This window comes from Mytilus trossulus, chromosome 8 (assembly GCF_036588685.1).
Source record: "Mytilus trossulus isolate FHL-02 chromosome 8, PNRI_Mtr1.1.1.hap1, whole genome shotgun sequence".
Classification (NCBI taxonomy): Eukaryota; Metazoa; Mollusca; class Bivalvia; order Mytilida; family Mytilidae; genus Mytilus; species Mytilus trossulus.
In genome coordinates this window covers 98969-117389 of record NC_086380.1, presented here as the reverse complement: position 1 = coordinate 117389, position 18421 = coordinate 98969, and the positions used below count along the sequence as shown (strand labels likewise).

Below are 18421 nucleotides of genomic sequence, written 5' to 3'. Positions count from 1 at the left end.
TGATCAACCATATTTTTCCCACGAAAAAGGGGGGATATCCACCCAGGATCCGCCTATGAAACTGATCTGGTTCTCAGTTTTAACAATTTTTAAAGTATCAAACAAAGAAAAGTAACGTGAAAAGGGCATGACTCGGGAAAAGTTACAGTGACGCCAGCTAAGTAAATTCAAACTTGATCTCTGTTTTGTGGTAATAAGTAATTTGTATATGTTTCATAGCATTTGGTTGAGGCAAACTAAAATTAGAAGATGGAAACCAACTTCGTGGCGACTAAAGTACTAAAGTATCAAACAAAGAAAAGTAATGCAAAACGGGCACTACTCGGGAACATGCAGTTAAAGTGACGCCAACTAAATTCAAATTGATCTCTGTTTTGTAGTAATAAGCATTATGTACAAAATGATGTATATGTTTCATAACATTTGGTTGAGGCAAACTAAAATTAGAAAAGAAAAGGGTTGATGTTGGTTGGGGTTGGGGTTCCGGAGGTTGGAAACCCCCCTTTTTTGACGATCAATGCATTTGAATGAGAGCATATAGTTGGAACCCCCCCCCCCCCCCCCCATTTTACTCTGGATTGGGCCCCCTTTTTAAGATGACTGGAACAGCCACTGCTGCTTAAGTGTATTATTTTAATAAAAATTTGATACACTGTTTATTTGCAAACTGGTTTTTTTTCTATAAAGCGTACCTTAAAATAAAGAATAAGTCAGATAGACAGAGGTATACGTAATATATGATTAAAAAAGGAGCAGGAATTAAGTTCTGGTATATGTCACTGTACTGCCTTCAACAATAAGCAAATTACATACTGCATAGTCAGCTACAAAGGGCCCCGAAATCACAAATGAACAAACAAATCAATGTGACAAATATATTGTTTTGATGTAACACAACAACAAATGACAACCACTGTATTTCAGGCTCCTGACTTGGGAAATGTACACACATATGGAATGTGGCAAGGTGAAACATGTAAGTGGGATTCCAATCCTCCCTGTAAAACATAAACACAAAGTGGAAATGGCCTGCTACTTGTATATACCAACAACAAAAAGACACTAAGAACATATCCAGAGTACTTCAGTTACTGAAAGCTAATTTAAAGCCAAAAAAACAAATAAAAAAATTACACAACTAATTAGACTGCATACTCTTTACTGACTATGAAACAAAATACTGATAGGATCATTTCACAATACTGGGGCTGAGACTACACATCATCTAAAGGAATGGCAAAGCAAGTCAACGAAACATTCCAGAACTCGCGACCAAACATTTAAACAAATAAAACTACTGAAACATGAGGAATCTAGGCCTCAACCATGATTCACTATGCAGCATTAATGCCCCACCAAGAAGTAACAACAGTACAGTTTGGCGATGCAGCCACCTACCTTATTCACGTTGAATAGATAAATAAACTTTAATAGGCTAATATACTGTGGATTTCTGTGTATTTATGTAAAAAATTACATATAATTATGTTAGTAAAGTTCATTTTTTCTGATGGGAATATAACTGCATGCTTTGCTTTGTTTCACTCTCAGTACTGTCATGACTGTCTTTGCTCATTGAAAAGACTTAACAAATTTTTATATATACACTGTTGCATTTTGGGGGAGGAGTGGAGGTTGGGTAGTTTTTGTTTGAATCTTTCATAAATCAGGATCATGCACAGCTAAGGTGTGCATTAACTTCCTCAGATATACTGCAAAGTTCAAATGTGCTCTTAACTGATCCTAGACTTTGAAAGGGTATAATTTCATAAAATTAAAATAAACAGTTGCGCCATGAGCACATGTTACGCCCGTCGCTTTTTCAAAGAATATTAAAAAAAATAATATTTTCTCAATGTTATATCACAAATTCATGAAAAACTAATGGGAGGTTATGTTGATAGATGTAAACCTGGCGTCACCAAAGTTTTATAACTGCTCAAAGCATTGTCTGAAAACTGGCATATTCCCCCTTTTTATGATTAAAATCACATTTATCCGTGACCTCAAACGTATACAAATGAAAAGTGAACTCCCGTCAATAAATATAAACAATTTATTGAACGAAAAATGGGGAGAGTTTAAGATTGCAAAGTGAAATTTTGTTTTCAATTTATTTAACTTTCTAAATTGAGGTACATTTCTCATTGGTTCATCTTTCTCTTAGCATATATCATAAGGGACGAAAAGCAATACATCTATGTTTGGTTCTGATTTTGCATACACCTTTTTGTAAGTACACCAAAATGGAACTAAAACTGTAGGAGATGTAGGTTATACGTCAATTACACAGCAATCAAACGAAAAAAAAAACCATTGAACTAATGACATTTAGCAGGCAACATAAAGATTTCAACAATATTAGAAGTTATAGGTGTCTACACATTATGTCAAATTCTTAATTATTACTGATTTATCTATATAAAGATTTTCTTGAGGATTAATTTATACAATATTCTTTTTATCCACGAACAATTATAAATTGGAACTATCTGCCACAACAAATAGTATCATGCAGTACAGTAGAGGGATTTAAGAGTATGATCACAGAATCTGCTCTCATCCCCATATTTTATCCCTAACTATTCTGTTATCAAATGTATATAGTTTTATCAAAATTTATTTGTTTGAATGTACATACATTGTGTACGTTATTTTGTTTTTTCTTAATATTGTTATTTTTGATTTTTTCCTGCTAAAATGTAAATTATAAATTTTATAGTCGACGCCCGGCGAATAATCTTCAATAATTGAAGGATCGCTAGAAACCTAAAGAAGAAGAAGATATATAGTTGGGATCCTGCTAACATATTTAACCCTGCCACCTTCTCTTTGTATGTGCCTGTCCCAAGTCAGAAGCCTGTAATTCAGTGGATTTTGTTTGTTTATGTGTTACATATTTTCTTGTTTGAATTGATTTACATTGTCATTTCGGGACCTTTCATAGCTGACTATGCGGCATGGGCTTTGCCCAATGTTGAAGGCCGTATGATAACCTATAGTTGTTAATTTCTGTGTCATTTTGGTCTCTTGTGAAGATTTGTTTCAATTTGGCAATTATACCACATCTTTTTTTTTTATTTCAACCGAAATGATAAAAAAATAAATACATGAAAGTCGAAAAAATATTATATGGTATGTATGACAGAAAAAAGGGTTCAGAAAGGTTTTCTTAAATATCAAATGGTCACTTAGATATTTCTTCACCTAACCATTTAAGGTAAACTATAATGTTTTAAACTCAGTGGCAGATCCTGAACTTTGTGTAAAAAGGGAGGGTTGCTCCAGTTACACTTCAGTGATTACCTTTATGATCAACCATATTTTTCCCACGAAAAAGGGGGGGATATCCACCCAGGATCCGCCTATGAAACTGATCTGGTTCTCAGTTTTAACAATTTTTAAAGTATCAAACAAAGAAAAGTAACGTGAAACGGGCATGACTCGGGAAAAGTTACAGTGACGCCAGCTAAGTAAATTCAAACTTGATCTCTGTTTTGTGGTAATAAGTAATTTGTATATGTTTCATAGCATTTGGTTGAGGCAAACTAAAATTAGAAGATGGAAACCAACTTCGTGGCGACTAAAGTACTAAAGTATCAAACAAAGAAAAGTAATGCAAAACGGGCACTACTCGGGAACATGCAGTTAAAGTGACGCCAACTAAATTCAAATTGATCTCTGTTTTGTAGTAATAAGCATTATGTACAAAATGATGTATATGTTTCATAACATTTGGTTGAGGCAAACTAAAATTAGAAAAGAAAAGGGTTGGTGTTGGTTGGGGTTGGGGTTCCGGAGGTTGGAAACCCCCCTTTTTTGACGATCAATGCATTTGAATGAGAGCATATAGTTGGAACCCCCCCCCCCCCCCCCCCCCATTTTACTCTGGATTGGGCCCCCTTTTTAAGATGACTGGAACAGCCACTGCTGCTTAAGTGTATTATTTTAATAAAAATTTGATACACTGTTTATTTGCAAACTGGTTTTTTTTCTATAAAGCGTACCTTAAAATAAAGAATAAGTCAGATAGACAGAGGTATACGTAATATATGATTAAAAAAGGAGCAGGAATTAAGTTCTGGTATATGTCACTGTACTGCCTTCAACAATAAGCAAATTACATACTGCATAGTCAGCTACAAAGGGCCCCGAAATCACAAATGAACAAACAAATCAATGTGACAAATATATTGTTTTGATGTAACACAACAACAAATGACAACCACTGTATTTCAGGCTCCTGACTTGGGAAATGTACACACATATGGAATGTGGCAAGGTGAAACATGTAAGTGGGATTCCAATCCTCCCTGTAAAACATAAACACAAAGTGGAAATGGCCTGCTACTTGTATATACCAACAACAAAAAGACACTAAAAACATATCCAGAGTACTTCAGTTACTGAAAGCTAATTTAAAGCCAAAAAAACAAATAAAAAAATTACACAACTAATTAGACTGCATACTCTTTACTGACTATGAAACAAAATACTGATAGGATCATTTCACAATACTGGGGCTGAGACTACACATCATCTAAAGGAATGGCAAAGCAAGTCAACGAAACATTCCAGAACTCGCGACCAAACATTTAAACAAATAAAACTACTGAAACATGAGGAATCTAGGCCTCAACCATGATTCACTATGCAGCATTAATGCCCCACCAAGAAGTAACAACAGTACAGTTTGGCGATGCAGCCACCTACCTTATTCACGTTGAATAGATAAATAAACTTTAATAGGCTAATATACTGTGGATTTCTGTGTGTGTGCTACAATGTATGATTTGCTGTAGTGCTGTTTCTTGTATTGTTTGTTTCATATTATAATGCATGCGTGACTTTACTTTTGAATTTGTGTTATAAAAGAAATATTAGACAATTTGCTTTATTTCTTTATTTCGATTGTTTAATGCTATATAGTCACGTTTTTGTCCCTTTCACTTATTCAGAATTTCCATTCTCAATTTCATTCTATTTCTTTCATTTTTATTTGAATTAAAAACAAAAAATTCAGACATATAGAAAAATAACCTATTTCCTATCCCAAAAAACATTGGCCAATTAAAAGTTGATTAAGTGTAACCATTTGTTTAGATAAGTTTTCCTCCCATTCCCACTTTTCTTACCATATTTATAAAAAGGTGGGAATAGGAGGAACGAACCGTTTAAACAATGTTGAACATCTATTTATTTAAGATTATTTTTCTATAAAATTAAATATCTATCTCTGCCATAATATGTAAAAATAATATACATAACAGCACTCCTTCTAGTCCTTAGTGGCATTGTATAGTCCTTAGTGCACAAAGGAGTCCTTAGCAGTGTTTAGACGTACCGTTTACTTTTACGATTCTAGACCAAAATAAAATTTGAATTTGGAGATATTGAGAAAAATCAAGGAATACAATTTTTTGAGGAAACCATGTACCAAATTCAGCAGTCCTATATTATTAACTCTGTCTCTCCATCTAAAATTTCTATACCGTACTTTGTTATTACAATAAACAAATGACCCTTTCATGAAATCAAGAGATATGAGTTGTAAATATAGAAATTTTTTTTGTTGATTATGGTTGAAAGAAGTCCATTTACAGGGCGGCTGCAAAACAGATATTATAAGGTACATAATGGTTTGTATCAAATCTGAACTTTTTTGTTCCCATGGTAACCAAAAGCAGATCAAGTGTAAATTAACTATCTAACTGTTGAGTATATTACTCAAACTCCATTATTTATATGTATCCAATACCTAGAAAGCATGTATTTGATGCTGATTCTGAATTAATTTAGCAATTTCAGACCGGTTGCTAGGGCTTTCTTTTGGTTGCTATGGTCTTTCAGCCACTTATATTAAAGCTTATACATTTTTTTTTATCATTTTCAAACAAATCATAAGTTTTATTGTCTGTTAAATTACATTAATACAAACAAAATAGCAAAAAGTTTGACAATGAACTAGTATTATTTTTTGTCATTTTTATGAATTTTATCAATTTTTGTTGCCATGGTAACAAAAAATTTCAAAATAACCCAGATGTTTTTTTCCTGTTTTTAATAATTCAATGTACAAACTTTAAGATGCAACCATAGTTTATAATGACCTTGTCTGCTCAATGTTATTTTTCTTCATTTAAAGTATGATATTTAAGCTATTTTCAGAAAATGTCAAAATACAGATTTTTGCACCTTTTTAAATACCATTTTAGCCTAATATCAATTTTTTTTTCACAAACTCAACATTAAAATAAAAACTTCAAATAATGCCTAATTATATGTTGAAATTATTTCTTTTCTTGAAATTGTCATTGTCATGAAATTGCTGCAACCAAAAAGTAGACATTTTCCAATTTCCATGCCTGATTTCATCATAAATTCCTAAAAAAAATGGCTGCATGTTTCCATAGCAACCGTTCAAGAAAATTAAAAAAAAAAATTGCAAACTTTATTTCAATCTTAACAGCCTATTATATAAAAGAATAAAGCAGTTCTGAGACATATGATGAATCACCCCTGCCTGGATCTTACAAATAGCTGTACTTAAGTATATGCACAGAATATTTTTACATTCAAAAACAGATTCGTAAATGTATACCCAAGTTTTCTTTTCATGTAAAACGTTTAGAGAAATAGACATTAACAATAGTTATATACTATGAGATGTTTAAAAATGCAGGATGCCTAGTGTATGGATGCCTAGCGTACGGATGCCTAGTGTACAGATGTCTAGTCTTAGTGTATGGATGCCTAGTGTATGGATGCCTGTAAGAAACTTTATGGTTTCTATCTTATTCAGTTCAATGAAAATAAATGTATATAACAAACAACCTCGAATTCATCACATTAAACCAATACCAATAAAAGTTGTACTTGGATTATTGTCTTTTCTCAAAACGCATAGTATCAGTACCTTCTTTTTTTTTATTTAAGAAATAGCAAATTGACAAAAACGATTTGAAAAAAGTATCCATTGTTAAATTAAACAGTGTTCTAACAAAAATGTGGCCTTTGTCATCGTTGTTGTATAATTCGGCTTGTCATCTTATGACAGTCACAACAAGAGGTGAAAATGTCCGTTGTCAAAGAAGGTGCAATTATATTCATTTGAAAGATTGTTTTAATAATTTTCAACATTATGGTCTTATCCAGATTTTTTGGTTTGAAGACTTGTCAAAAAATGACTAAACAACTAGAATCGGGTTTAGTTTAAACATATTTACTTATAGTAGATTAGTAAATAAGTTATTGCAACTTATACTAATCCCTTTCTACTTTGGGAATGCGAGTGCTGCCTTGTAGCGGCATTAACCTGCTCTTTTCTGAAATCTACAAGGTGTTATTTACGTGCAAGAGATATGACTCTAAAAATGGGTAAGTCAGCCATTAATCGTCAACTTCCGATGGACTATCATCGTTTCCTCAAGACCATGTACTCGCAAATGGTGTCACGGGAAATCCGAAAATTAATTCCCTTTTTTGTTCTCCCCGGATCGGGGATTGAACCTTTGTGTTAGTAGTCCGATGCACTAACTACGACACAGCGACCAACTGTCTGGTACGATCATATAACTACAAAGGAAAGCCAGAGTACATGTATATTCAATGATTGTAACAAAAAAAATTTTCCGGCGTGAAATATGAACCGGCGGAACATATATACTAGTATCAGAAAATACGTTCCAGCACTATACAATTTGTTCCGGAACTAATATTCTTAACCACATGTAAAATAAGTTCCAAAAGAAGTATGACGGCTCCTAACATGAGTTTTGTTCCAATTTTAAAATTAAAAAAATGAAATAAGTTTCTGGAATATAACTTTAGAAAAAAAGTATTGTATAGAAATCAATAAATATGTTCTGCTCAAACCTGATATACAGAAAATAAATACCTTTAACATATTGCACAGCGAAATATTTTCTTGTTTCTTGCTGGATGCTATTCTGTGATTGCATGGGCTACTTTTTGGAATTAAAGGCATGACTGTAGGATGAAGATAAGAAATACTAGCGATGATAATGTATCATTATTTGTAAAGTATGGAACTTATTTCATACAGATGGAACAAAGTATATAGAATTTGTCTTTAAAAAAAGTTTTCCCAGAACAAAATTTCTTTGAAATTATTTCACAGGAACATTTTTTGGCTCACACTTCACCACTCAAAAATCGCAAATACAGATGTACCTAACTATATCATAAAAAGAATTTAGTTTTTAGCAAACAATTGATTAATAATAATTTACTTAGATGCATATAACACTTGTAACCAGAACTTGACTTGTTACAGTAGTTCGTCAATAATTAAGGAACTTAATGTGGTACCTAACACTACAGGGAAATAACTCTGTTTAATTACGTTGTGTTGTAAAGGAAATAATAAGCTTCTCAATGATCAAAATTCGTGTTTGTCAACTACTATATGACCAGTGTAATTTTTCTAACAAAACGGTTGGTTCAAAATCTTTGAAACTTTTATATTTTTGTTATAGGGTCAAAATAAGTACTTTGTCGAAATTTTATGGAAATTAAACGAGCCAAATTTATTTTAGTGAAAGTGTTAGGTACCACCTTAATCAATAATTAATGAAATTAATGTGTGACATATTTGTTTTTCGCTCATTCTTTTATATAAATAAGGCCGTTAGTTTTGAATTGTTTTACATTGTCTTATCGGGGCCTTTTATAGCTGACAATATTTCCAGGATATTAGTACTCTGTTGTGCTGATAATTTGTGAATCAAAGATCATGGATTTCCAATCTTAGAAAAACAGAGAAAAACGAATTGTGAATTTGATATGATGGATTGCTAATCTGATATAATGCATTGCTTCTCTCAGATAACAGATCATAAATTCGATATCTGACGGATTGGGAATCCTAGATAACGAATTGCGTCTCCAAGATAACGAATTATTGATCAGAGCTAACGGACTGGGAATCCGAGATAATGTATTGGGATTCCAAGTTTACGGATTAGGAAACCGATATTACGGATTCATTTTATTTTTCTGTGTCCATTTATGTCTTATAAATAAAAAAGCAGGTATCAAGTAAATCGGAACCAAGTCAGCTAGTAATTTATAGCTCAAACCCCAGATCTGAATTTCCAGCGTTTGTCCGGAATTAGTTTAAATTTCCAGATGTTGTGGTTTTGGTAATCATCCGCTGATTTTGAGGCATCTTGAATACCTATTTTTTACTATTATTATCAAAAATAATACTAAATATAATTATCATGTGTGTGGACAATCGAGAATTGTTAACTACATATTGAGATACAATTGAAAAAAGCATGTAACAGTCCAAAACTTGTCTCAACGCACTATAAATTACAAAAAGACATTGCAATTTTCTTTTGAAATCAATGAAATTAGGCTTATACGATGCAGTTGTTTAAAATGTTTTTATAATTTAGTGTTTACAAGACGTGTTCCTATGGTGATACTTATAATACAAATTGCAAATGAATTGTTTCCACTCAATTTTATAATGAATTTTAATGGCACTTTGAAGAATTGAACTTACAAATGTATTCGGTAATTAATAAACCTACATTTTACCCTGTGGATGTTTAACTTATTACTTAAATGTCCATTTAGAACCTAAAATTGATTTTGTTTTATCCCTTGGGTTTAAGTATGATTATGTATTAAAGAGTGGTTTATTAACCACTTTAATCATCCTATGATAGTCTTAGAAGGTGGATACGTGTACATCAATAATTTACCATTCCCGTTTGTCAAATTTGATTTTAAAATTTCTGTGTGATTTGGTCCCCTGAGAAGAGTTGTCTCATTGGCAATCATTTCACTTTCTCAATTATTATCATGTAGGTACCTATGATATCTATTTATCATTACGGTAATACTGTATGGTGAATTTGACCTGATTAAGGTGTATACACATCCATAATTTAGCATTACCATTTGTTCAAATTCGGAAAGGTAAGCCGTGACAACTTATAGCGTCAAAATTGAAAGGAAACGTAGCTGATATACTCTTATTCGCATTCACCGTGTAGTAATTCGATTTATCATCACCGATTAGTAATTTGATTCAACATCACCGTGTAGAAATTTGATTCAACATCACCGTGTAGAAATTTGATTCAACATCACCGTGAAGAAATTTGATTCATCATCACCGTGTAGTAATTTGGTTCAACATCACCGTGTAGTAATTTGATTCAACATCACCGTGTAGTAATTTGATTCAACATCACCGTGTAGTAATTTGATTCAACATCACCGAGTAGTAATTTGATTCAACATCACCGTGTAGTAACTTGATTCAACATCACCGTGTAGTAATTTGATTCAACATCACCGTGTAGTAATTTGATTCAACATCACCGTGTAGTAATTTGATTCAACATCACCGTGTAGAAATTTGATTCAACATCACCGTGTAGTAATTTCAAATTGGTTCAACATCACCGAGTAGTAATTTGATCCAACATCACCGTGTAGTAATTTGATTCAACATCACCGTGTAGTAATTTGATTCAACATCACCGTGTAGTAATTTGATTCAACATCACCGTGTAGTAATTTGATTCAACATCACCGAGTAGTAATTTGATTCAACATCACCGTGTAGTAACTTGATTCAACATCACCGTGTAGTAACTTGATTCAACATCACCGTGTAGTAATTTGATTCAAAATCACCGTGTAGTAATTTGATTCAACATCACCGTGTAGTAATTTGATTCAACATCACCGTGTAGAAATTTGATTCAACATCACCGTGTAGTAATTTCAAATTGGTTCAACATCACCGAGTAGTAATTTGATTCAACATCACCGTGTAGTAATTTGATTCAACATCACCGTGTAGTAATTTGATTCAACATCACCGTGTAGTAATTTGATTCAACATCACCGTGTAGTAATTTGATTCAACATCACCGTGTAGAAATTTGATTCAACATCACCGTGTAGTAATTTCAAATTGGTTCAACATCACCGAGTAGTAATTTGATTCAACATCACCGTGTAGTAATTTGATTCAACATCGTTTAGAAATTTGCTTCACCATGGAAGATGCATTGATAACATTGAATATTGGAGGAACAGTTTTCAAAACGTACAGGTCAAAGTTACTTAAATATCCCAACTCTAAACTAGGAAGTTTAACAACAACGTCAGAACACTATTTACCAAGCAGTAAGGAATATTTCTTTGACAGGAATCCTGAGTAATTAAACGTAGTGTTGGATTATTATAGATACGATAGACAACGATTGCACATACCGAACTACACGTGTGGAACAGTTCTTTTACAAGAATTTGACTTTTGGGGTTTACCCTTAGTAAATATTGCTGACTGTTGTTTCCATATATACACCAAGCACGAAGACGAGGTAGATATACAGCAGAATTTGTTTACACGTAATTCTGATACACACATAGGCAGTAACCTTACAAACTCATTCAGAAAACAGCTATGGTTAGTTTTGGACCAACCGAATTCCTCACGAACTGCACAGGTAAGCAAAATAGTTTTCATTTTTTAAACACGTTATAATGCGGGGTTCACACATTGCCGATTATTGCTCCCGTTTTAGATCAGACAGCAATACGACACGAAAAGTGAAAAAGTCGGATTAGTATCCTCAATTATCTGGAATGTCCTATCATTGTCTGAACACAGTCGTTTTAGTTCGTAACAGATTCTTACGGGTCGGGAAGGGTCCGAATAGTTCGGCAAAGCACCCCGACAGTTAGGTGCGTCCCGTAACATTCGGGACAACTCAGCCGATTTTGTCTAGTCGGATTACAATCGTGGCTATGTCGTGACAGATTCTGCTGTATCGGATCGAATTCCGAACAATGTCTTGTGTATTCTGGACGGTGTTTTGATCCGGAGTAATTTTTCATAGTTGTTTTTCTGCCGATTGAGTCCAGATTGCATCCAGATCTTGTCGATTGCGAACCGTTTTTTGCCGAAACCGTTCCGAAACAGTCCCGTTATTAATACGAAATAAATCAATGATATCCACGTCAGAGTCCCGATAATTACAGAATACAATACGAATGAGACCAGACAAAGCCGTTTGCAATGCGATAGAGCGGACCGTGAAAGGATTACGTTCCGTCAGTAACTGATCATCCCGAATATGCCGACAGTTTTCTAACGGATATCTTCCGTCAGCGTCGGTTCACTGTCTGGTCACTGTCTGATCTCTGTCGGATTACGTTCGGTAGAGTCGGGACGAAGTCGTGACATACTCGGTCGAATTTTACCTGGCGAAAAATACAAATCGGGTTAGAAGCGGCTTCAGAACGGGATTATCGGTACTAATTCGCTTAGACACGGTTGAATATCGTCGCTTCCTAGACACAATCTGATTGTTGTCGTGATCAAATTATTTTTTTTTACAAATTTTGATTTAAGTTTGAATTTCCGTCCACGATTTACAGGATCTTGATCAGACTTTTGATAATTTTAATCGGGAATGGTCCTGTCGAGGACGGTAGTAAAAATCGTGAATGTGTGACCCCAGCTTAAGTGAGTTTTTTTTAGTTCACGATTTATGACTTTTGAACAGTATTATTTTGCCTTTTTAACCTTTTTTTGGATTCGAGCGTCATCGATGAGTCTTTTGTAGACAAACACGTTTCTGGCGTATATAGAAAACTTAGTCCTGATATCTATGATGAGTGTATTTACAACCACTGGGTCGATGCCACTGTTGGTGGAGATTTATTTCCCCAAGGGTATCACCAGCCGAGTAGTCAGCACTTTTTTTGCTGACATGCATTATCGTTGATATGGTTAATATATTTGAAATGCTTTTCTACCTCAGGCATAGATTACCTTAGCTGTATTTGGAAACACTTTTAGACATTTAAGATCTCAATGCTCTTCAACTTCGTACTTTATTTTGCCTAATATAGAAAATTTATTGGTATGATGAGTTTATTTATACTACTGTTGGCTTTTCAAGAAATGTTTTAAGAAAAATGTATCAACGTAAGTTTTAAACACTGTGAAATATACAAAATACTTGTTGTCATCTACTAAGATTTAGTCACCTATTTTTAACATACACGATTAAGACAATGTACTTCGGGAGCATATGAAATCCTCCGGTTTCTGTGATGTGCTCCAGTCTTAATTTCTATATGTTTTGTTTGGTATACTGTTCAAGTGTCAGTTTGGTAATGACTTATAAATTTGAATTCTCTTTCGTATATTTTGTCTTTTTATCAAAATAGAAGTAAAGATACCAAAGGGATAATCAAAGTTATTAGTCGAAAAAAAAAATGATAACACCATGTCAAAAATAGAAAGAAATGAATGACGAGCATACACACAACATCACATAAAATACAACATAGAAAACTACAGATTGAGCCACAAAAACCCACCAAACAAACCTGTGTGAACTGAAGTGCTTCAAAACTACAGATTGAGCCACAAAAACCCACCAAACAAACCTGTGTGAACTGAAGTGCTTCAAAACTACAGATTGAGCCACAAAAACCCAACAAACAAACCTGTGTGAACTGAAGTGCTTCAAAACTACAGATTGAGCCACAAAAACCCAACAAACAAACCTGTGTGAACTGAAGTGCTTCAAAACTACAGATTGAGCCACAAAAACCCACCAAACAAACCTGTGTGAACTGAAGTGCTTCAAAACTACAGATTGAGCCACAAAAACCCAACAAACAAACCTGTGTGAACTGAAGTGCTTCAAAACTACAGATTGAGCCACACAAACCCAACAAACAAACCGGTGTGAACTGAAGTGCTTCAAAACTACAGATTGAGCCACAAAAACCCACCAAACAAACCTGTGTGAACTGAAGTGCTTCAAAACTACAGATTGAGCCACACAAACCCAACAAACAAACCGGTGTGAACTGAAGTGCTTCAAAACTACAGATTGAGCCACAAAAACCCACCAAACAAACCGGTGGGAACTGAAGTGCTTCAAAACTACAGATTGAGCCACAAAAACCCAACAAACAAACCGATTAGAACGGAAGTGCTTCAAAATTACAGATTGAGCCACAAAAACCCAACAAACAAACCGGTGGGAACTGAAGTGCTTCAAAATTACAGATTGAGCCACAAAAACCCAACAAACAAACCGATTTGAACTGAAGTGCTTCAAAATTACAGATTGAGCCACAAAAACCCAACAAACAAACCGATTAGAACGGAAGTGCTTCAAAATTACAGATTGAGCCACAAAAACCCAACAAACAAACCGATGTGAACTGAAGTGCATATAGGTTTCTGTACTGTTGGTTTTTCATATTATCAATCGTCGCTATTGAAGTAACGCACCAATACAATAGTGTTACAAAAAATAACAACACGTCCATTTTATTGGTGTTGTCATTCAAAAACAGTTTCTTCTGTGGGCAAACAAGAAAATGGAGAAATAATTCTAATAAAAAGAAGCCTGTAGTGACATAATCTATGTAGGTTATGTAATCTAATGGTGTGGTGTCTATGAAGAGCTTCATCTTCCAGTTTAACCCCTCTTCATCCACAGGTTGAGTGACAGAAACATTGAATGGTGTTGTATATATTGTTGATTATTTATGTGACCAATACTAAATAAACCGGTGTGATACAAAATTAAAACACCAACGAAAATTTAACCTACAGTTAATATCACTTCCATTCAATGGAAACCACGAACATTTAACTCCACTGAAATAAATGTTTATTTAGTATCGGTCACATAAATAATTAACAATATATACAACACCATTCAATATATTAAATTCAATGTACGACTCTTGCACAAATAACTAACTTACCGTTTTTTGCAGATATATTTTGCAGTCTTCATGATGATGGTTGTTTTATCTGTATTGATGTCCTGCATGATAACAGATACACAATTCCGGGTAGATAGGTCTAATCCATCACCACCTACTTCAACTAATAACCGAAACCAATTTATACGGAATAACTCTACAACGGGCAATATTGCAAGGAATGTTTCTGTCACTCAACCTGTGGAGGAAGGGGGGTTAAACTGGAAGATGAAGCTCTTCATAGACACCACACCATTAAATTACATCATCTACATTGATTATGTCACTACAGGCTTCTTTTTATTAGAATTATTTCTCCATTTCCTTGTTTGCCCACAGAAGAAACGGTTTTTGAATGACAACAACAATAAAATGGACGTGTTGTTATTTTTTGTAACACTATTGTATTGGTGCGTTACTTCAATAGCGACGATTGATAATATGAAAAACCAACAGTACAGAAATCTATATGTGTTCGCAAATGTAACAATGATGTTACAAATCCTACGTATGTTTAGATTAACTAAGCTGTATACGGAACTTCGAATATTATTAATCACACTCCAAAAAAGTATCAAAGAGCTAATTTTATTGTTCGTTGCGTTTGCAATATTTGCAGTTTTATTCGGGAACTTGATTTACTACAGTGAAATCTCAGAAAGCGAAACCTTTCCTGATAGTTTTATAGGAATATGGTGGTCAATTATCACCATGACGACTGTTGGGTATGGAGATTATGTTCCAAAATCTTCTATTGGTTATTTCGCTGGAGTTATAACCGCAACTTCCGGTGTACTCATCATTACAATGCCGATTGCCATTATCGCGGGAAAGTTTGACGGATATTATACTGCATATAACACGAACAAAACAAAAACAAAGATGCGAGAACTCCAAAAGCAAGAGCATCATAATTCAGTGGCACCCCTGTATAACACAACAACCATAAACAAACACTGAGTGAGGCAGACAAAAACACATTTCGACAGGATGTGTATGTAGGATTTTGTATTTGTTATTAGACAATTGAGTTGTCATGAAATATACGTTAGTCATTAATTTCGATAATGAGTGAACAATGCTAGAGATTGAACTAGATTATATTTTCAATTTCTACCGGAAAATTCATACTAAAATTTACGACAAAAGACACGATTTTCATTTCCTATCGTTAATTTTCCTTTTTTAGACGGCGATGTGCATTTGGCTCCATCATACGGTGTTAATATATATCAACTCGTTCGGTTTGCCCGTGTGTGTTCTGATGTCATAGATTTTAACGAACGTAATCAATGCATCACTGGGAAATTGTTGTGTCAGGGATTTCGATACCATAAATTACTTAAAACTTTTACTAAATTCTTTCATACATGTAGATACAAAGATTTGATTAGTACATTTGGCTGTACCTGTAGAAAACATATTAAAAGTGGTATTTCACGTCCTAAATTTTACGGTAAAATTGCACTTAAAGCGAGGAAATTACTATGTGATCCGTGTAAACTTATCGAACCTTTAAACAAACTTATAAGTTAGGGTTATCGTACCAATATTGTAATTAGATCTCTGAATATAGTTTACATTGGCACTAATATCGATTTTGTCATTAGCAAATTAAAACATAACTAAATTGTATCTTCTTTTGAGGCGGGATGTATAGAGACACAGACATGTTAATTTTTATCTCTATAGAAGTCGCTCCTCACTATCCTACTACCTGTCGATACATTTATTTTTGGCATTGCACAAGTCATGTCTTCTCTGACTGTTCATGCCGTTAAAATACTAAATCCCTGGGATGTGTTTTAGTTGATTTTAGTCTCTGATGCATGATTTTTTATTATTAAGTACCATTCCACCTAAGAATCATGCAATATGAAGAAAAAGTGATTTACACTATGTAACCAATATGCTTGATATTTGGTTATGTGACATAATTTGAGTAAAAAATAACATATTTTTAACCATAATTGTTAATGCCTACTATTTATGTCATTTATACCTTAATAAAAATTCAGATGTCTCTACGTATTACAGTCACAAATCACTCCTACGATTATAAATCAGCGATTAACCATTCATGCAATAATATTTTGTCGAAGGTGATCGAGATGCCAGTCAAGGTCGTTAAACACTTCCATATATACTAGTAGGACCCAAGTAACGATAAACGAAATCACGTGAGACCGGAATTGATTGGGATTATGATGTTGTATTATATGTCTCTGAAAAAGTTTAGACTCTTAATTCAAACTTAGAAGTATAGAATATGCCCGTAATGCAATTTTTCAATAAATTTAAAACATTATTTCACGTACCCAGTGAGGAAAAAATACAAATTTAAAAAATTTGCAAATTGCAAATATTTCGAAATCCTTGATTATGCTAATAACGGAATAGAAACTAAGTGTATATCATATATGAAAAAATGTTTTTAATAATTACGATCTGATCTGCGGTATGATTATGTTCAATATTATATTGCACAGTTTGAGAAAATGGGTGTCAAAATGTATCAAACAAAAACCCAAAGACAAGTTTCAGTAAGAATGCTTTGCTGTTATTACAAAATTGCATAAAACTTAATGTTGTTGTATTTTTAAAAAGAATTAATAATTTGAAAACTAAGTTTTCATAATGACATGTTTACCTTACTAAATTCATTTATATAATATGCAAATAAAGATGTGGTAGTCAGTCGCCACTTGCCGATTGAATCTGAAAGGTGGCAGGATTTGAAGAGAGAAAACATAATCTGCCGTTTCTGTGACACAAACAACATTGGTGACGAGTACCATTACACATATGAATTGTAGAACACTTTAACTAAAGAATGAAGGAAAGTTTTACGGAACTACTGTTAGTCAAACCCGAATATTTTTAAAGTCGATCAACAGTTAAACTAATCAAATAATTCCTTTAAACTATAAATTACACGAAGAAAGCCTACGAGTAAAGTACAAGTGAATATATCATAAAGATTATAGTTAATCCTGATTCGTCCTTGGAAATGGAAAACTCTGGATTCTCTTTGATATTTACCTGAGAGATCATAAAAGAAAAATCTAACAAGACTTTAAAAAGTTTGTCAAACATGAATAGAAATAAAAGATTTTTGTGTAGACGAGTAACAACATTGCATTAGCATGATTAGGAAATTTTACCAAATAAATGAACTACACTTTTAAAAAATAAGTGCACATCTTTCTAGTGGCGAAAACCACGCATATTGAATTACGTCGACGAAAGAGAATAAGTACATTAATAATAATTATGATGTCAATTTCATGTAATTATAGGGTTTTAATTAGAAAATAATCTTAAACACGATTCGTGATTCCCCATGTATATAGATTAAAACAGAATTATAATTTGTATTCTTAAATTAAATTCTGAAATACAAAAGCATGGTTCTAGCTGATACTTGACAGTTCAGCGAACACTATTACATGAAATACACGATGTTATTATACCTCAGTATGTTTTTTCTATATAAAAAGTAATGAAATAGTTGTGCTATTCCATTCCACAGAACAATTTGCCAGTCAATAGTTTCAAAGACTATTGCCCGGGTTAATAGTTCCATAATCATCTTTCCCGTACTTTTTCATGCTTATTTTTCATT

At 33.4% G+C, this 18421-nt stretch overlaps 1 protein-coding gene across 1 annotated transcript; it reads left to right on the top strand.

Moving 5' to 3' along the window:
* Positions 1–11048: 11048 nt before the first annotated feature.
* Positions 11049–15791, top strand: LOC134681502 (potassium voltage-gated channel protein Shaw-like). The gene is made up of 3 exons (XM_063541140.1): positions 11049–11178; positions 11224–11501; positions 14809–15791. The coding sequence occupies exons 1-3, from the start codon at positions 11049–11051 to the stop codon at positions 15754–15756; spliced, it is 1356 nt and encodes a 451-aa protein (XP_063397210.1). The 3' UTR covers positions 15757–15791.
* Positions 15792–18421: the final 2630 nt, after the last annotated feature.